This window comes from Dunckerocampus dactyliophorus, chromosome 2 (genome assembly GCF_027744805.1).
Source record: "Dunckerocampus dactyliophorus isolate RoL2022-P2 chromosome 2, RoL_Ddac_1.1, whole genome shotgun sequence".
In the NCBI taxonomy this organism is placed as follows: Eukaryota; Metazoa; Chordata; class Actinopteri; order Syngnathiformes; family Syngnathidae; genus Dunckerocampus; species Dunckerocampus dactyliophorus.
In genome coordinates, this window is record NC_072820.1 from 24447057 (window position 1) to 24468495 (window position 21439).

Here is a 21439-nt window from a genome sequence, read left to right on the forward strand (position 1 = left end):
AGTGCTATCTTGTCAAGTGCTAGCATGTCAACTGTTAGAATTTTAGCTATTTTACTCATGTCTAAAAGTAAATACATACGAGGCATGATGTAGTGACTACCAAACTGCCTTGGCACTTTTGGTATCTTGTGTTATCTTGCTGGCTGCTACCATGTTAACTGTTAGCATGTCAGCAATTTTACTCATGTCTAAATGCATATACATACATGGACGGCATGGTGTATGGACGCTATCGAATTGTCTTGGCACTTTTCGTGCTTTGTGCTATCTTGCTAGGCGCTAGCATGCTGACTGTTAGCATGTTAGCATCATGTCAAAATGCATACGTATAAATGGGATGATGTAGGGACACTGTAGAACTGCCTTGGCACATTCAGTACTTAGTGCTGTCTTGCTCGATGCTAGCATGCGCACTGTTAGCATGTTAACATGTTTGACAAATATATGATGCATAATATAGGGACACAAAAGAACAAAGACAATGTTTGTGTAACAAGTGTCATTTATCCACATAATGAGGTGAAATTATACTTTTTAAAGGGACAAGACTTGTGTGTTTCATCGACACACAATCGCTCTGTGGGGCTTGCTGGTTGGAGCGGGTTTCAATATTTATTTCCCTCAAATACAAATTAATTTATCATCTTTATTTCTTGTTTTTATCTAGATTTCTTGCTGATTCTCTGTCAAATACCCACTATAAAAATGATGGACTGTTCATGTCTTTGTAAAGGGGTAAATCAGCAGGGGATCTGATATTTATTTCCCCTGCACTGTACCCTACTATATGTGCCTTCATGCTTTACTATTGTTTCATCTCAGGTATCACACCAGCACATGATGAGGTCCATGCTGCGGATGGCCGACCAGGAGCTGGTGTTGTTGATGTCTGATCGCCTGTCTCAGTCTGAGGAGAGAACATGTGGACGAAAAGCTGAGATTGAGGAAGAAAGGCTCCACTACCTTGCGACAGAGGAGAGAATACTGAAACAGCTCAGGTAAAGTTTGTACTGTTCTTTAATGAATACAGTGGTGTGAAAAAGTGTTTTCCCCCTTCCTGCATGTTTGTCACACTTAAATGTTTCAGATCATCAAACAAATTGAAATATTAGTCAATGACAACACAACTGAACACAAAATGAGGTTTTTAAATGAAATCTTTTATGATTAAAGGAAAAAAAGCTAAACCTACGTGGCCCTGTATGAAAAAGTGATTGGCCCCTAAACCTAATTGGTTGGGCCACCCTAGCAGCAACAACTGCAATCAAGCGTTTGCAATAACTTGCAATGAATCTCTTACAGCAGGAGGAATTTTGGCCCACTCATTTTTGCAGAATTGTTGTAATTCAGCCACACTGGAGGGTTTTCCAGCATGCCACAGCATCTCAATAGGATTCAGGTCAGGACTGTGACTAGGCCAGTCCAAAGTCTTCATTTTGTTATTCTTCAGCCATTCAGAGGTGGACTTGCAGGTGTGTTTTTGGATCATTGTCCTGCTGCAGAACCTGAGTTCCTTTCAGCTTGAGGTCACCAACAGAGGGAGCAGAATTCAATTCCAATGTGTAGCTTTACCTGTCGGTAGTTGCTTGAGGCGTTGTGAGCTCATTGTGACGCGCTTCATGCGAGTGTGTGGTGAAGCTAGTCCCTAGCCGGCTACTAACTAGCCGGTGTGGTAAGGTATCAATACGCGAGTAACGTTGTTAAATCGGCGTAACAATCGACGTAAACTATATGTGTTCATGTCTCACATAAGGAATGTATGATGGGCAAAATTCCCAAAAAAGTGCAGTTTCTCACTAGGGTCACGGTTGTATGCTGGAGCCTATCCCAGCTGACTTTGGGCGAGAGGCGGGTTACAAATCTGGACTGGTCACCAGTCAATCACAGGGCACATATAGACAAACAACCGTTCACTCTCACATTCATACCTATGGACTATTTAGAGTCACCAATTAACCTAAAGTGCATATTTTTGGAATGTGGGAGAAAACCGGAGTACCCGGAGAAAACCAACGCACGCACAGGGAGAACACGCAAATTCTGGTGGCTATCCAACAGACCAAAACAATAAAATAAGATACTTCTGACCTTATAAAATACAGGGGGTTTTTTGCATTTTGGCTGATTAGTACACCCGCACAGACACTGTGACTCATCACATGCGACTACATCTGAAGTTCATCATCAGTGGCAAACAAGACACCAAAGCCGCAACACCCCAGGGAGAAAGAAAATGCGAAGAAACATATTGTTCACAGTCCAGTCAGAAAAATTGAAAGTGATTTGTTCTGATATGACAAGGGTTTCTGGAGAGATCAGGAACTAGAATAATAATTCAGTGAGAATGACATTTTATAACCCCAGCGGATGGCTGTTATTTATGAGAAATTGCTGACTATTAGTTCATGATATTGCAGTATGTTTCTTTGACTGCCTGTAAGTGGCACTGACCTCTCCATGCACGCAGCAAAATAAAAGACCAGCGAGCAGCGATCGCTGCTTATTTAGCCCTGGACCCCATACTATTATTCTAAGATTCGGGGAATAGATGTAGTCAAAAAGAATATGGATTTACTTACTGAAACTGACAGATCGACTACAAGATAGGCTAGAAAGACAGTAGGCAGAAATCCGTGTTTTGCTAACAATTCATGTCGAGAACACTTGCGTGTGACACCGGCAACCAGCCATGAATGCACGCAAAGAAAGTGACATATTCACGACAATAATAACATCCACTAATACTGGGAGGAGTATGGTCTGTTTTACTAGCAGTAATTGCCACCTTGGCACGCTTTTCCACGGTCAAATGTATTGTGGGTTTTTGACTCGTTATTTCCATCTGCAGGGCAGGAACATTTGTCCCACGTCTTTTTGAAATGTGAACCAGCTTACTCCGGCTCCTCGAGTGTTCCGGCAACAGCCGAAACGAGTTGGCATAATATAAATAAATATGTAACAAACAAGAGAAATTCACCAAGAGGTGGAGCATAATGTGTTGTAGTGTAACAGAAGTTCTGGATGGGACTCTCCGGATCTGACGTCTCTTGCTCTGTCTCTTCCAAAGATGAAAGAAGTGACAGAAATGATCACAAATATAAAGGATTTAAACATTTGAGCACACATCTAACTGTCACCCTCCGCTGTGACACGGATTTCATTGCCATGCTACTTTTGTTTCTTCCATTCTGCTTGCTACTTCTTTGCCATTACTTTGTGTTTCTCGGATTAGATTCTGGCGACTCCTGTATGGGGCAGAGCTATTAGATGTACCGCAGCTGCTCATCATCTGAGTCATCAACTTAAGCTCACCTGTTGCGACTGGATGGCACTTGGCTATTCCTCGTGGTGGAGACGCCAAGCCACGTTCCTACACCTCCACCTCCAGTAATGCTAGTTTGCTGTTGGCCTCCCGAGGTGCCATCCAGTCCCGCTAGTCTGTGCTGCACGTCTTGTCAGGCCAGTAATTTGTTAGTATTAGTCCTCCTTTCACCCATTTTTTCGTGGTGCCTTTCCGTTTGTTTGGCTGGCACTGTTGTTTTTTGTTCCTCATAAACATGTGCTGCAGTGACTTCTAAAGACAATTTGAGCACATGTCCTCTGCATCCTAGGATCCAATTGCCTGGTGTTGTACACCCAGACGTCACACTAACACAGGAAATATGCCTTTCAGTGTTAATTTTTCATGGCGGAAATAACAAGATTAACATGTGTTTGGGTGTCATAAGCGCTTTAAAGCAAATGCTTAAACTTCAGTCTTTCTCTCGCTTTCTCTCTCAATATACAAAATGGAACTAAAGTACCTGTGCAGCCCCGTCAGAATTTATTTAGCACAACCAGCTGGTGTGCTGCGTGCGCACCGCAGGCCCCCAATCCACTATGGATGTGAAATGGGTCTTATATTGTTTTTTGTTTTGTTTTTTGTTTTTTTTCCCTGTCCTGTCCAGCCATTAGGGCAGATAGAAGTGTTGATCTAAATGCCCTCACGTGCTCAACAGATTTACTCCGCAAGGGAAAAGTGTGAGATGCATTTCCCCTGTTATACAGAATTTATTTGACTTTGATGTTTTGTTATTATGCAAATTTGGAGGGTCCGGACCGGAGCAGGAGGGGATAGAGAAGAAGAGAAAATAAAACGGGGTGGGGTGGCGGGGATAGAGAGGGACAAAAAAGACAGAGACAACATCAATTGTGACAACAATAACAGAACAACAGAAAACAAACAGAAACAAAACAGAGCTGCATCAGCAAATGTCTGTGACTACTATAAAGACCCTGACGGAAGGGGCAAAATAATATCAACAACCACAATGACAATACTGCATTGAAACAGTCACACTTAATAATAGTAATGAAATTATGAACTATGATAGCGATCAGAATGATCAGAATGGGTCTTAAATTGTAATCATTATGGTTTTTAAAAGTCTTAAATTTGACTTGATGAAAACTGCATATTGACAAACTGCTAAGCTTCTGGGAGACAAATGTGGAGCTGTTTGGCAAGTCCCATCAGCTCTACGTTTCCAGACATAAAATTGAAGCATATAGAGCAAAGTTACTGTGAAACATGGAAGAGACTCGCTCATGTCCTCAGACTGCTTTGCCTCATCCAACACAGGGTGTGTTCTGTGCAGGGTGCAATGAAATCTCAGTACTATCAAGGCCTTCTGGAGTCCATGTACACGGTGCTTTGTAAACAAACCCCACTCTGCTGTGTATCAAAGCCTTGTCTGCTCAGAGCTGCTGAGACGTAGTCCTTTGGATTACCATCATGACATGTACATCACTGGAATTATTTCGATTGTGCAAACAGTTCAAGACGTATGGTAGTGTAAAAATAGTATTGCAAATCCTGTCCTCGACAACAGCTTTGGTGTTAAAGGGTTTAACTGAAATAATTTGGCAAAATTAAGAAGCTGTAACAGGCCATAGTTTGCTGATGTCTGTACAGGATGTGTGAAAAAATATACAACTATTAACAGTTTTAAAGTCTGCTTCACTTTTATGTTTGCTTATCCAGTGTTTACTATATTTCCTCTCCAACTCACAGTGACCTGGAGGATTATGTGAATCACTTGCAAACAAGCACGGTTTCCTTTCCTGGCCAGTTGCCAATCGCTCTGAGAGATGTGGAGGAGGGAGCAGTGAATCTGCGCAGGGTTGGAGAGACTCTGGCTGTCCTTAAAGGTCAGTGAATTCATCACGCTTAATTCAAACTACATACCACAATTTGTGTAGAAATTGCATGTGAATGCAATTCAAGAGCTGTAACGTAACTGAAATGCTGTATGATCACACCACAGAACACCAGTACAAAAGCTACAGTGGAACTTCCAAAGCCAAATGGCCCTAAAGTCCTTACAATATGGGGTTCAAGTAAGCATCTAGCACAATGGTTCCAACTAGTCCAGTATGTCCCGGAATCAAGTTCTGGAAGGTCACCACCTTTTTGGTAAGCCTGAATGGCTTCACCAGATCTTCTGAATGTCCCATTGGGTTAGGGGTTAGGGGTAGGGTTAGGGTTAGGGTTGAGACTGTCATCCATTTGCCCCACTCCCTAATTCAAACGTCTTGACAGTTAGAGACAAGATTGAGCTATACACACATCAAAACTGCTCTCTCTCTGTCAGGAAACCAACCAACCTCTGTGAATTCTACAAATTCTCCCAAGAAGAGTGGTCAAATATTCATTCAGAATTATGGTTGATGCTTGTTGATGGCTACAAAAAGACAAAATCCAAAATAAATTTTAAATTGTGCACCCAATGTAACGATTAGTTAGTTTTGGCATCCAGATGCAGAGAGAGAGAGACAGGAAGTACACAAAGAGTCTTAAATAGGAGCAACTGGTAACATGAATAAGGTAGCCGCAGCAAAAAGTGGAACTGCTCTGTCGCCTCATACTTACTTACCTACATACTCTTGTTTTGGGGTTTACCACGCTTCTTGCTAACATCACCTACCAATTTCATGTGTTCTGGTAAAGGACATAGTTGCATTGATGCATATTTGTTTTTCCCGCAGAAGAGTTTCCAGAACTCCAGGTGAAGATGCGTTCAGTGCTCAGGCTGGAGATGGATGCAGTGCGGTTTTTGAAGGAGGAGCCCCACAAAATGGACTCCATGTTAAAAAGAGTCAAAGCGCTGACTGAAGCTCTCAGCTCTCTCCGCAGGTACTCATTCATGTTTTTTAAGTATATATTTACCTGCAAAATCCAACTTATACACTTCTGTTAATTAGATCCGTATCAGAATCAACTCCCCCTACCAGAGCATCCCAAGTGGAGTCTGGAAAAGCCCTACAAGCAGACCAGGAGCCCCAGATGCAGAAGAGTCCCAATACCTCCCCAAAACCCCAGCCTCGATCATCATTCAGAGGCCCTCTTCCAATTCCACCTTCCAATTTAACACAGCCTGAGCTCAACTTTGTAGGCTCAGGTTCTCCAGTCACAGCACGCAGAGTTAAGACCACAGCAGCCACTGTGATCCATGCCCACCAGCACAGCCCACCACTGACGCCCACCCATGGACGAGACCTACCAACTGTGGCCAAGGTACTGTTAACCTTTTGGTAAATGTATTCCTTAATTGAAACAAAGTCAACAAATTTACTTTAAACAGAACAAAGAACATATATTCATTGAAAATAATTAAAACTGACATTTGTTGAGTGTCTTATTAGCATTTTTGCTATTATATAAGGCAATGATTGGCAAACTACGGCCCGGGGTCCACATGCGGCCCGCCAAGCGTTTGAATCCGGCCTGCCAGTTGCTTCCAAAATATTTCAACCTTTAACATAGAAGCTGGCAACATGACTTGCAAGTAGTCAGAGTCAATCTGAGACAACCTCTGGATGGTTTAAGTAGCTTTTCACATGCAGCGGTCCAGACAACTACCTCACCCATGGTGCCAAACAAACAAGTCAACAAATACAGGATGTGACACACAACTTAACCTACCCACTGTGCTGTTTGGGAAGGAAAAAAGGAGGGACATTTACATAGTCAATGTTTTATAGTTCATATTGTACATCACACATTCTTTATTCACGTACATTCCGGGTGTCTTATTCAGTAAAAAAAAAAAAAATTTCAAATTCAATGTTGTTATTTGATATGGTCTGACGTTTATATGGTTTATATGGATATGGTCTCGGCCAATTTTGTTAATTCAGTGCGGCCCACGAGTCAAAAAGTTTGCCAACCCTTGATATATAGGGTGCCCATATTTTGATGAGCAAAAACCAGGACACTCGGCCCATAATGACATACTCAAATGGTCTTTAATGGTCCTCTTTAATAATAATATTAAAGATAATATTGAATTATTCCATATTCCATATTTAATATAATAGAATTTATGTTATTTGTTTTTATATTGTTTATTAATTTGAAATTAATGAATTTAATATAAATATTACAATAATAATCATTCTAAAATAGAATGATAATCAAATAAAAGTACGATCTACAACCAAAGACACAAATTCCCATAAGCTTTTCAGAGGTTACTAAAAAAATATAATATGCCTAACATTATATCGCTGATACATTTCAATGTTGCAAAAATAACTTTGAAATCTCTGGGATGATATAATAATAGAAATAATGTCTCTTCAACGTTAGAAAATTGTCCTGTAAGAAAATAAGAGATCTCTTTTCAAGTCTTCCTGGACAATTTAAATAACAAAAAAATATGAAATGGTATTAGCTATATTACCAAATCCATCTTTGACAAAAATAGCTCTCACAAACTTTTCAATGTAATGCTGTTAAAAAAATAAAGATATTACTTCAACAAACAAAAAATTCCCAATGAAAAACAATAAAAACCAGGACATATTCATCACATTCTAAAAAAACAAAAAAACAGGACGGCCACGACAGGATGTGGAAACAAGACACGTCCTGGTAAAACAGGACATTTGGTCACCTTGCACATCGCCAGACAGCAGTGGCATAATTAAATTACGAAGGATGTGTGATTACGTAAAAATAAAAAAGGTGTTTAAAATGTAGCCAGGAAAATCTCTTAGACTTATTGCATGTTTGAAATACTTCATGGCAAAAGCACCACCAGCATTCATCTTGCACTGCAAACAATGCCATTTTGTCTTTTGAAGGTGAGTCCTCGCAGTCGAGAGGGCAGCCCTGCCTTGCAGAAGCCTCCCGGTCCTCTCCAGTCCAGTGAACTTCACAGATCGAGTGTGCCAACAGAGAGTCACGCTGCAAACCAAGTCCAAACGTCTTTGAAGAGCACGGCCAAACCAACTGAGGTGACTTTTATACACACTGTATCATCCGTCCATTAGTTTTTTTTACCACTCATCGACATTAGGGTCACATAGTTAAGGTGTAGCCTATCCCAGATACTGTAACTTGGGACAGGAGGCGATGTGACCCTGAACTGGTCACACATTGTAGCATTTAAAAGGAAGTGTTTTTGTTCTTGGACTTTTTTAAACATTTCCCTGTGTACACTGACATTCATATGTACATTTTTCTATGAACACATGAAGATATCATTTTAGGACCCAAAACACACAGTGTGCAAAGGCCCTTTTGTATCTGTTAATCTACTTGCTAATGTCCTGTTCATAGCTGGTTACTATCCAGCTAGACTAGTCTGTTAAAGTGTACTAAGCACTTTTTTATTCTGTTAGCTAGCTAGCTTAGCAGAGCTGTCTCTTCCTGTTCTCTCTTGCTCGTTTGTTTTTTATTTATTTATTTATTTAGAAAGGGACAGTGCATATTCATGAACACTTGTGTGTAAATATGCCCAAATTAGCCACGAGGCTACTTTACATCTGTAGTGCCTGGCAGGTCAAAGAATAAGACAAAGAAAAAACAAGACAACTGTGTGACAAAGACAATACATGGACAATAAAATAAAGCAATAAAACACAATAACGGCATACAATACAATACAATACCATACGGTGTGTCGCATGTTTACTGTAGCTATTGTTCTAGTCCTCCGGTGATAATGACACTTAGAAATATTCCCATGGAGATGAGGATTAGTTCATTTAGAGGAGCAGCTCCTCACTCGGAAGGACATACTGTAGGCACATTAGCTACAGTGCCACATTACGTTGACATCGCGGTGCAGCAACATTGCAATAGGGTGAAGCCTATCCCAGGAGACTTTGGGCGAGAGGCAGGGTACACCTTGGACTGAACACCAGTCAATCGCAGGGTACATACAGTATAGACATTCACACTCGCATTCATACCTATGGACAATTTAGAGTTGCCAATTAACCTATAATGCATGTTTTTGGAATGTGGCAGGATGCCGCAGTACCCGCAGAAAACCCACTCACGCACAGGGAGAACATGCAAACTCCTGACTGTGTGGCCAAACATGCTAACCACTGGGCCAACATGCAGCCCAAAAAAATATGTGAATTTTGCTGAAATATGCATATTTTTTTGCTAATCATAGGCAGTATTGGAGATCTGGAAGATCTGGGTTCGTATCTCTGTTTGGACGTCTCTGTGTGGAGTTTGCATGTTCTTGCCGTGCATGCATGGGATTTGTTTGCGTACTCTGGCTTCCTCCCACATTCCAAAAATAGGCATGTTAGGTTAATTGGAGACTAAATTGTCCATAGGTATGAATGAGAGGGTGAATGGTTGTTTGTCTATATGTGCCCTGCGATTGGATGGCGACCAGTCCAGGATGTACCCCGCCTCTCGTCCAAAGTTAGCTGGGATAGGCTCCAGCATACCTCCAATGACCCTAATGAGGACATGCAACATAGAAAATTAATGAATGAAGCAATAAATAAGCAGTATTCAACCACGAAACATCATAATTTATTAATTAATCCGCAATATTTTTGAAAAAATGATATCGCTGCCAAATTCAAACAGCAATGTGGCGAGGGAAGGACTGTAATGTGTTTAGTGGTCAGCAATGTTCAACTCTGTGTGTTATTGACAGAGTGCAGTGAGAGAAGCTTCAGAAGGAAGTCTCGAAAGCAGCAGTGTGAGCCAACCCAACACCAGCCACGACTCAAACATCACCAAAGATTTAGACCAAGTCCTTCAGGATGCCCAGGCCAGTCTGATGAAGTCCATCCCTGACCTGGATCTGTCCCACACTGGAGTGGGTCAGTCAGATTTGGCTGCTGCGGACATAAATCCCTCAACTTCCAAGAAAGAAATGGAGAAACCCTTGGACCTGACACTGCAAGGTAGACTTTGGTCCTTAAAACAAATCATTACAAGCACGTAGCTTACAACTGAAGTACCACAAATGCTTATAGTACGATAAAGGGGATGTTTAGCGCCGTGAATTTAAGTCAGTTGTATTCATGCAAACCAAATTTACAACAATAATATGTGGAAAATATGCACATCTAACAAAAATCTTTTTTTTTTCTAATGCTGTGACGTTTCAAAAATGCAGCTTCACTCTCTGGAACTCAGGAACACAAACAGACACAGCAAAGTGATGAAGTGGATTCCCCCCTGCTGAAGCCCCCAGGTACAAAGAAAGACTCGTCTACAGACTAGTTCCAGTGTTTTGCACAGGACTGCAATCTGTCTGTGGCGCTGGGTTGCTAGATGACATCATCGTCTATTTTGCATAACTGGCCATGACGCAAAACTCCAGCCAGAGTGGAGATTTTCAAACTAAAAAGGTGATTAAAAAAAACATTCATTAAATTTCCGGGGATCCACGTAAGTGTGTTGATTTTAAAGATAACGTACGCGTCACAGTACATCTTATATCTCGCTATATAGATGAACAGATGCGTTATAATGTGTGACTAGGTCAGCTGTGGTATGTGCGTATGAAGTGTGTGTTATAGCGCCAAGCTACACAGACAGTCCCATTATAATGTGTTTATGGGCGAGGGCAAACGGGTAGTGCCAAATAAAAAATGAATTCAAAAAATGTAAAAAGGTAGCGCCAAAGCTATCTGTGGCGGTCCACATTTATTTATTGTCGGATACAAATAAAAAGGTTTTTTAATAATTGCATACAATATAAATTTTTGTCCAGACTGTAAGGACTCGCTGTACAGTCATGGAATTATGATGTTCCAGATGACTCGTTCATAAAATATGTTTTTGATTGAATGGGTTTTTAGCTGCAGCAGTTACCGTGGAACCACCAACATCAGCGTCTCCATCAGCCTCTCCTGGCACCAGACGGAGCACGCGGCCACAGGTGGAAAAGCCTCGACGTTCAAGTGTGGAAAAGAAGCAGAGTCCCGATAGGAGTCACTTTTCTCCGACTCCGCCAAAAAGGTCTGTCGATCACTGCAGATCACCAAGGTGTAATCCATCACCCCCATCGTGAAGATGATCAATATTTTTCAGGTTGCATGCTGCCAGCACGGCTCTAACCACAGGAAGGAGTGGAGAGGTGATCTTCACCACCAGGAAAGAACCTGTTGGATCACAGGTGGGTACAGGTGTCTGTACTGAGCATTCCACCATCCACTCACTGAAATCTGCTGGGGTCCAGGCTAGGATTTTGCACTTTTGCTTAATTTTGTGCTTCCCTTTGTGATACACATAACCAAGTCTTTATCTTGCTTTGGTTGCTTTCTGTTTTATCAGTACAATGACTTGTATTGACATATGATACAGAAATGATAAAACGTCTCTACTGTGTTTGATCTGCATAAGGATGTTGGTGAAAAAGAGCCATCTGTGATTCCTCAACCCAAACCCCCCAGACAACCACCAGAGGTCAAACCCAAACCCACCAACCTTCCTGCCACAGAGCACATGGATGATGAGGATGATAAAAAGTTTCTGAAAGAACTGCAGGTATATCTAAAATCTGACAAAAATGAAGCAAATGTGTCTTTACTTCTAGCTGTAGTTAACCAGTTTAAAGCGTGAATACATTCAAATGTCTCTAGTTGTAACACTGTTACAGCACACAATCGTCCCTCATGTATAGCAGTTAATTGTTTTCAGACCCGACCACAATAAATTAATTTCTTCAATATAGGATTCAACTCTCAACTCTCTGTGTGATTATTTGATTTCACTTCATTTTAGGTTACTGCAGAAACATCCAGCAATACATTACCAAGTGAAAAGGATATATTAGGAGTGCAGCAAAAGACACACACAGAATCAAAGGTGGCTGATCAGAATCACTTCTTGACAATGAACACCAACTCAACGCCTCATTCAGGACCTCCTATTGGTTGCCCTGATAACCATTTGAAGGCTGAAGTCATTAAATCTGGGCAAGGGTGTGTGGCTCCTCACCAAGTCGAGGAAGGCAAAATGGTTAAACAAGAGTCAATGTCAAACGTTATGCAAATGTTACCAAGTGTTGTGCCTCCAAATGCAGCCTCTAAAAATGCTCAAGTCAGTAACAGGCTCCTAACAAGAGAGAATGTGGAGATGATTCCAAACCCAGACAAAGATGATGCCTGTAACATGGCCGTAAGGTGTGATCTGGAAACCCTGTGTTCATCTACAGAAATCAAGACCTTAACAACAATTGTCCCTCTGCAAGACGTCCTACCAACTGACACTGTAACAGCTAAGGTAGATAAATATGCTGAGTATTCATTCAGTGTACAAACATTACAAAAACAACAAACTATAGATGATTGCGTACAGGAATTACCAGCAGGTAAGCATGATACAAGTGGAAACTTGGAAAGAAATAAGCTGCATTTCCCAGAGGTCAATTTGCAACTATCTGAGGGTGGAGGAAGATCCACGGAAGAAGGTAGTTTGAGTCCTGATATTTTGGACGATGGAGGATCTCCCCCACCACTTCTTCCAGCTGGTAAGATTTCCCTTTGCATCGCAAGGAACAGAATCAGAGCACTGTCGAAAGAACAAGATCCGGACAACAGGAATGTTTCTGACATCACAACAGCAGTTTCGGGACAGACGGAACAGCCCATTTGCCAGGTTTATGAGAACCAGGCTTTTGAAGACAATTGTGGCTCTGATAACGACCCTGTGGACATTCAGTCAGACTTTAAGCGCCTGTCTACTATCTTTGAATGTGAGGAGGATCTTGTTTGTATGGTTTCTCCAGACAGCCTTGTGGAAGAGGCGACAACGCAGGAATACATAAATGAGGATCTTAAGCAGGTATTCAAAGAAAATACAAGCTTAGGCTTCAACATCTCAGAAAATGGACAGCATTCACTGCTGAACATGCTTCAGACAGATGGCTCTGTTGATGAAAAACAAGAGAGTAAGTCAGATGTACTCAAAAAGGCAGAGACTAAATTTAAATTCAAGTTCCCCAAAAACAAACTGGCTGCTATTGGCCAGGCCATTCGATCAGGGCCAACTAAAACAGGAAAGAAGACTCCTGAAGTTGCTGTCCCGAAGGAAGAGGAAATGATGACATTAGGCCAAAAGCCAGTGAAAGAAACCAAGAAACTCAGCAAGCGATCCAGCAGGTTTAGGACTGCCAGGACCAAACAAGACCCCAACCATGACAAACTCATTGAAATTAGCCCATCTTCTCCTAATGCCACTCAACAAGTCTTCAAGCCCAAGTCACATAGCCAGGTGGAGGACTTGTGCAAGAAGACGTTTGACTCAATTGACAGTTTAGATGAGTCCATTAAACGTCTGGAAATCAGCATGGACAGTTTCAGAAGTTCTTCCTTTTCCAAGGCTCCTTCTCCTCCTGCACTGCCTGACTCTTCCTCCAGTGACAGTGCTCATCCTTCAAGGAAGGTCAAGCAACAGAGGGAGGGAAGCCCATCAAAGAGGCCAGCCTCTCAGATCTTTACAAGCCCAAATTTCCCCCAGACCAAGAGGGTCAAACCACAGCCTGCAAACTAACCAGTGAAATCCTCTACCAAGAAACAGGTCTGACATAGCTGGTTGGCTTCTTTGGTGATTAGTGATTTAGTCTGTATGACTGACAGGTTGTTTTATGGTTTCTGGTGAGGGTTTTTTTTCTAACTTTAAACTCCGACGGAGGAGATTAGGTGAATGTTTTGCCTATAACATCTAGCATTTGTCGTCAATACCATTGCCTGAGAACACCCTTGCTAAAAAAAGAAAAACAACCTTCAGTGTTATTGTTGGCAATTTTCCTGACTTTCACTCTACATATGGACAAATGCAGCTTCCAGCTTTGTGTTTCTCTTCATTTTCATCAAAAGGCAAACTACTACATGGACTGGTCTCTAGCCAATCACAGGATGATTTTTGATGAGACTATGAATGGCCGTCATGCCCGTTTGAGTCAGTTATGTGAACAACTACCAGTGGCCCATTGCTTCTGAAGTACTTGATTCCTAAGTAGGTCCATGGAATTAGACGAATGTTGGATCAAACAAGCAAGCAGTAAGAGATTAGCATATTTAATGAATGTGTTTACCAACCGAGATTATATTGTTGGTAAAGTTGGTGTCATTGTATTGTAAGAATAAAAACAACTATGAAACATCCAAGGCAGCCGACCAACCCGTCCAGTGCAGAATGTGTTTGCATTTTGGTAGACAGGGTCCAGGGTGTGCCTGCTTCTTGCCCAAAGGACTTTCAGCTATTTCTGTATTTCTGTATTAGGTCATCTTCTTTATTCTTCTTCTGTGGATTTCCTGGGTTTCCTTACTAACAATTTTCAATGTTGTCTTGGTTCTCTTCTCTTCACATTTCATATTTGATGATACTGATACTCTAAATCATCCTTCCAGACCTCCAGCTCTTCAGCTCAGCGATCCCACACCACATCTTGCCACTCATCTTCCTCTTCTGACTCACCTGAAAAGACATCCAAGCCAGCCCAGAAGCAACCCAGTCAGGTAAATATTGGTATATAAATATTGGTATAAAAAAAGATATATATATGTTGGTATATTGGAATAACTTTACAAAGTCAAACAGAATAGAAACAAGGATGATCAAGTATGGCTACCACCTCAGACAACCTACAACTTGAATAGCCACATTTGCTAAAAACACTACTTATTGTATTCAATTTTTTCTATCTGTTGCATGATGCTCTTTTGGTTTAAAGATGTACTTTGGTTATTCTGTAATTATTTTCCTCTTACCATCTTGCTGTTCCCTTTCCGAGACACACTCGGTGATCTTGCCATCACGCCAGAGTGTACTTGAATTCTGCATGGTCTTTGGAAAGAGCATTTGTCCTTACATCTTGCAGTGAGTTGTGGATATTTTGTGTCAAAAAGATTTTACGTTTTTTACCCACACACAGTAAAGTTATTACCAATATGGACGATATCATTGGAAGAGATTGTCAAACAGTCAGTATTGCATGTATGTTGTCGCTAGTGGCCCTGCTGTTAAGTCAGTTAAGTGTCATTGAAGTGTCTTTGGTATGTTGAAATTGCTATGAACACTTTATTCAGAAGTTATCTCAGGGCACTTTACACACTGAGCAAGTCTTGTATCACGCTCCTCGTATATTAAAAATGATAACAAAATAATATAGTCACTAATATGATATAAAACACACTTAGTGTGTGACAAACCTGCTCCCGCTGAAAGTGCCTTGAGATGACTTTTGTTGTGGGACTATGTTATTAAAATGTTATTGAATTTATATCATTATTAATGAGTCATTATGTTCACATTTTAACACCTGAGTAGACGCCATAGTTCTTCACCATCAGAGATTGAATGGGAATAGCACGTATGAGTGCATACAGTGGCAAAAAGAAGTATTTGAGGTAACGTATGAACAGTACTTTACATCATTTCTACTGTCAAAATGATGGGCTGCTCATATCTTTATAAGTGGGTAGACTTCCAAAATGGGTTGGGATGGGATCAAATACTTCTTTTCCCCAGCTGCCCTTGTACTGTACTATTGTACTGGTGTTGACATGCAGTATTCCTGTTTGCAGGCTGACAGCAGAGGTACTAGAGCAGCTGGCTTTGGTAACCATTCAGTCGTTGCTTTGCGTGCCTCTAAGATCCCAGCTTTGTGCCGTAGTTGTGGGAAACAGCCACCTTCTCCCGACTCATTATCCACTCCTCACTGCTCAGACGCTTCAGATAGCCTCCAGACCTTCTCCTCTTCTTCCTCCTCCTTCTCTTCTTCTTCTGCATCATCACTCGCAGCTTCTTCCACCTCCTCCAGCGGGAAGCGTTTTATTCTCTACCCTCCTTCCAGCACCTCCAGGTGCGCTTCCCCTTCGTCTTCTCCTTCCTGCACTCGGCGGGCCAAGCAGGCTCTCATTTGTACTCCCTCGTCCTCCTCCGCCCCACCTTGTTCCTCATCGTCTTCTTCTTCTTCGTGTGCCTCCAAGTCCCTGATCCCATCTCTGAACTTGAGTCGTCTGCTCCCCTCGTCTAGCCGAGTCTCGTCAGTGTCCTGCGTGACCGCAAACCTTGAAGAAGGACCTCACAGCAGCCAACGTCAGCATCGCCTCACGCACACCTCCAATGCTGCCTCCGCCTCTCAGCTCACCTACTACTCTTCTTCATCCTCACCATGCTCCTCTTCTACCTCCTCCTCGTCCTCCCCGCCCTCACCCCCCTCCTCTCTCCTCCATAACATGATGGGCAGTCATGGAGGGAGGGGTCTTCCAGCATCGTCGTCCAACTCCGATCCTCTCAAGAAATGCGTTGGAGCCCGAAGTAGCAACACACAACGCTGGTAACCACAAACGATGCAACAGTTTAGGCACAATGAAGCCAAAAAAGCACACTTTGTGTCACAAGATACTACTCTATGATTATACAGTCATGCAAAAATACAATACAATAAAGCACTGTTACATAATGAATACTTTAACAGAACTTTATCACATATTTTGTTCCAATGTTTTCAATTAAAATAATACAACAGGGTGTCCCTAAAGTCTTAAATATATATATATATATATATATATATATATATATATATATATATATATATATATTTTAATACATGACAAATAAATAATATAAATACATATTACTTATTTGTAATTGAATTTATTAATTATTATATGTGTATACATACAGTATTATGTGTCTAGACTTTAGGGACATCCTATATAAATATAATTACAAAATAATTTTTATATATATACAGATGAAGTATTTGAGTACTATGTTAAATAGGTATTGTGCAGTAAAGTGACCATCCTAGACAATAACTGTCCCTTTTCAAATCCTTCCTGCAAGTCACTTTGGGAACATGAAGCTTCAATGTGTTGATTGTTTGTCAGACCAGAAGGAAAACACAAGACTCTGGGGACTACTGTACTGTATAGTACTGTATAGTACTGTACTGTATAGGTATTTGGGGTAATTAATCCTGTTTAATCCTGTCATTTTCATATTAGGGGTGCTCCGATCGATCAGCCACAGAACATTGTCGGCCGATTTCCGTGAAAAAGCAAGGTACCGACATATGCCGATACTTGCTTTTGTTGCGGATTAAATTCTCCAGAACCTAATAGAGGTCTCAAAGACCACTCTGTTAAATAAATGTAATCTCTAATTATGAGAAGGAATAAGACTCACACTCCAATTGACGAGGTTTACCAAATGTATTGAAAATATGACAGACAGGATAGCAATCTTTCTGGAGCTCTGCAGCCAATGTCTGTCCTCCAGCAGTCTCCTGACCAGAAGGAGAGAGTCAGCCCTCAGTGATGGGCTCCCAGCATTTTATAGGTGTTTTCCAAGACTGCTGACGTGTGATCTGGCGTCTTATCCTCTGCATTCTTCGGTGATGCGTGCGTGATGACAACAGCAGACAATTGCGTTTTAGCCGATGTGGTAGGACTCTCATCAGCACCTTTTTCTGTACAAAATAGAACACGCACTCCCAGCATAGCACATCCTATCTTTGACCCACTTGCCCCATATCTGACTGCTAATTATGTGAACGCACTTTATCTTTATGTGTTTCTATAACCTACTTCAATAAATACTCATTTATTCAGTTAACAAGTTAATAAAACATTATATCTATAATCTACTTGTAATAAATGTTTACTCATTTAGCTAACAAGCTAATAAAACAATATTATCCTACACTTTATAACGCTGATCAGCTCCGCCCCCATTGCAGCGTCCATCCGACCGTCTCCCACCCACTTTCACTTCACAAAGCCAAAACACGCACGGCTGCTGTGTGGGACTTACCTGTGTTGTGAGAGTGATCTAAGTTTTGCACCCTGCAAAACATGCCACGAAAAATGTCTCGCCGCGGTGGTGTGGTAGAAATCTTTTGTTTGGTGCAGCATTTGGGGGGCGGGCACTTGGCATGGTGTGGTGAGTTATCGAGGCTCGCAATGTAATCATCGATCGGGCGGCGGCTAATGGAGCGCCCGTGTGTGCCTGGCAGTCGGAAGCAGATAGCCCGAAAAGTGATTAGATTCACTGGACTGCCGGGGGGTCCTGCTGGAGCGCCATCAAGTTGATATTGCATCCCAATTCTCCTTAGAGAAAGCACCTGATCCACTAAGGTTCACCAGTGGGTTTGAAAAAGTGAGTCAAATATGTTTTTGTCAAAATTTTATGGTTCCCCTTTCATATCATTATAGCCCAGGGGTCACCAATGCGGCAGCCCCCCCATGACCACATGAGGCGCCTGCAAGTCTGCTTTTCATTCACGTTTTCAGTTAATAATGTGAGAACACTGGAAAGAATTGCATTATGAAATACAAAATGTGAGTGGTGGATAGCAGCATTTTGTTAACGTTCTGGTAAAACTGGCACATTGTTTGGGTTGAAATAGGCTATGAAAATAAATGTTGCAAAAATGAGTAGCTCTTGGCCATTTTTGTTTTGTAAAAGTAGCTCTCAGAAGAAAACGCCTGATATAGCCAATAGTGAATTTAAAAATTTACACACACACATTTTAATTGAGTCAAAGTCATTTATTGAAAACAAGAATTAAACTGAAATAGGCTGTTTATCAGCTGATCAAAAGTTTAAGACCATCGCTCAAAAAAATAACAAAAAACTGGGCAGTCTAAGGCACACCTGTGCACTAATCTTGGTGTCTAATCAGCATCTTGCTATGGCACACCTGCGAGGTGGGACGGATTATCTCAGGAGAAGTGCTCACTATCAAAGATTTTAACAGATTTGTGACCAATATTTGAGAGAAATGGTGATATTGTGTATGTGGAAAAGGTTTTAGAACTTTGAGTTCATCTCATAAAAAATGGGAGCAAAAACAAAAGTGTTGCGTTTATATTTTTGTTGAGTGTATATTGGAAATCGCAGGAGGTCAGTGTAAAAACCAGTATAACAACATAACAGTCTGACAAGATGACTCACGGTGTCATCTTACCAACAACAGGAAATTCATCACACAGCAACTTAATACTCAAAAGATATACCTGGGAAATATACAAACATATATGGAAAACATAATGGAAAAAATAAATATGTTTTCCCATAAAGCATTGCGTGTGAGCAATGCATTCATTGGGGCGCTGCAATGACGTCAGGCCTCCTCTGGGTTCTGTGCTCCAGGCTCCTCTGGCTCCCTCTGGTGGACAGAGACAGCATAGCAGCACCATCCACCATTTTTTATGTTCTTTGTCCTCCAATGAACTGCTCTTCTGGCAGTAATGCATTATGGGTAGATGTTAAAATAGCTGCTGTGTGTTATTTTAAACATGTTTTGGTACTTTTAATGTATATTTCCTAGGTACCCTAGTGTTAAGTTGCTGTGTGATGAGTTTAATGTTGTTTGCAAGATGAAACAGACTGTTATATTGAGTAATGACCTCCTGCAATTTCCAAAGGGTTGGCAAGCTCATCATAAGTTTTTTTTTTATAGCTCATGATTGGCTCCTATCAAATAAAGAGCTGGCTGGACTCGTTGGCGCCACAATATTCATTTTATTCAGTCATTTTATGAAGTGGACACGTGTGGCTTACACACCGGAATTTACAGTGTGTACTGTACACAGTACACGACATCATTCATTTTAGACCTTAAGTAACTGCACAAAGGTTGGAGCATCCCTTGAACAAAGTATTTTTACGGTTCTTTGGTGAGGACTTCACAAAGAATATAAGACGAGACTACTGGCTCCTGGTAAGACGCACTCTGTGGACCCTTTACTGTGCTCTTTGTAAAATACACTTTTTGCGTACTTGCCCTCATTTATATGCAAATTTGTGTCTTCTTTTGGTTGCACATCTAAACCTCTGCATGTATTTTAATCCCTAAAAACGTATATACCCACAACACAGACACTTATTTGTGTAGCACAAACATACTTTGAAGCTGAACAAAGAACATGTATTCATTGTAAATCATTGAAAGAGTAACATTTATTGAGTGTCTTATCATTTTTGCTCTTGTGACAAATACGCCCTGGCAATTTGAAGGCTAAAAGCATGATAGTGATATTTTGCTAGCTTGTTTTCTATGCAGTGTGGTAATAATAGTTGAATTGTAATATTTACAAAGTTTGTATAGGAACCATTTTATTACATTTAAAATATCACCATGGATTCTTGGGGATTAAAAAAAAGAAGACACTGACGTTTACATACATGTTATACTTTTATTTGACTTTGTAAAAGTTAGACTTCATATTTCCAAAAAGCAATAGAGCATAGAAAAATGTGTAAACGTTGTAAAGAGCTTCCATAGTGTTGAAATGACCGTGGTTGTTCTGCTGTGTGCCAGTAGAGGGCACTGTAAGCACAATAAAAACCATTCACTTCACTGTTGTCATCCTCCATCCTAAAAGATGCACTATTATCTTTACAGTATTTGTAAAATACTTGTCATGTTGGCAAACGTTGTGATTGTTAATATTTTGTTGCACTTGTATATGAAAGGGAATGGTACACATTGTAAAGGTGAAATGTGTCCAATCTGAATAAAAGTAACAAGAGAAATTGTTTGTTCTTCATGGAGGATTCGTGTTGAGTTTTATTTCTGTATTTCCATCCAGTGTAGCAACTGATAAGATTTTTACTCTGTAAAACTGAAATGTATAATATATGCAGGGCCGAGTGGTTAGCATGTCGGCCACACAGTCAGGAGGTCGGAAGACCTGGGTTTGAATCTCCACTTGAGCATCTCTGGGTGGAGTTTGCACGTGCGTGGGTTTTCTCCAGGTACTCCGGTTTCCTCCCACATTCCAAAAACATGCATGTTAGGTTAATTGGAGACTCTAAATGGTCCATAGGTATGAATGTGAGTGTGAATGGTTGTTTGTCTATATGTGCCAATCATAATAATGAATTAAATATTAAATTATTTTAAAAATTCATTACATTTAAATAATTGGAACAATATATCTTTAATGTAATAAGAATTCTATTGTGTGCAATAAAATAGAAATGAAAAAGAACAAATACATATAAGATAAATACATCAAATATATATATTAATTAAAAAGTCTGGAAGGTGGCGGGGTATGCTTGTGCATGGGGGGGGGGTCGTTCATTCTCGCGATGTAATTTATCTTATTTATTATGTATTGTGTAAAACTAAGACATGAATAACTTCAAATTAAAAGCACAAAATGA

General features: G+C 40.8%; 2 protein-coding genes across 2 annotated transcripts in view; both read left to right on the top strand.

The window, feature by feature from the left end:
• LOC129177325 (sickle tail protein-like) overlaps positions 1-16326 on the top strand; it is a 64106-nt gene extending 47780 nt beyond the window's left edge. The window contains exons 12-24 of the mRNA XM_054768308.1: positions 823-998; positions 5054-5190; positions 6028-6175; positions 6244-6556; positions 8128-8280; positions 9954-10206; positions 10422-10499; positions 11110-11269; positions 11342-11426; positions 11654-11797; positions 12035-13831; positions 14665-14772; positions 16293-16326. Coding sequence (XP_054624283.1) covers positions 823-998; positions 5054-5190; positions 6028-6175; positions 6244-6556; positions 8128-8280; positions 9954-10206; positions 10422-10499; positions 11110-11269; positions 11342-11426; positions 11654-11797; positions 12035-13804 — 3417 coding nt within the window. The 3' untranslated portion in view covers positions 13805-13831; positions 14665-14772; positions 16293-16326. The remainder of the gene's footprint in view (positions 1-822; positions 999-5053; positions 5191-6027; positions 6176-6243; positions 6557-8127; positions 8281-9953; positions 10207-10421; positions 10500-11109; positions 11270-11341; positions 11427-11653; positions 11798-12034; positions 13832-14664; positions 14773-16292) is intronic.
• LOC129177629 (uncharacterized protein DDB_G0271670-like) lies at positions 14409-16599 on the top strand. Its single transcript, XM_054768959.1, has 3 exons — positions 14409-14465; positions 14665-14772; positions 15841-16599. The coding sequence occupies exons 1-3, from the start codon at positions 14409-14411 to the stop codon at positions 16597-16599; spliced, it is 924 nt and encodes a 307-aa protein (XP_054624934.1).
• The last annotated feature ends 4840 nt before the right edge of the window (positions 16600-21439 follow it).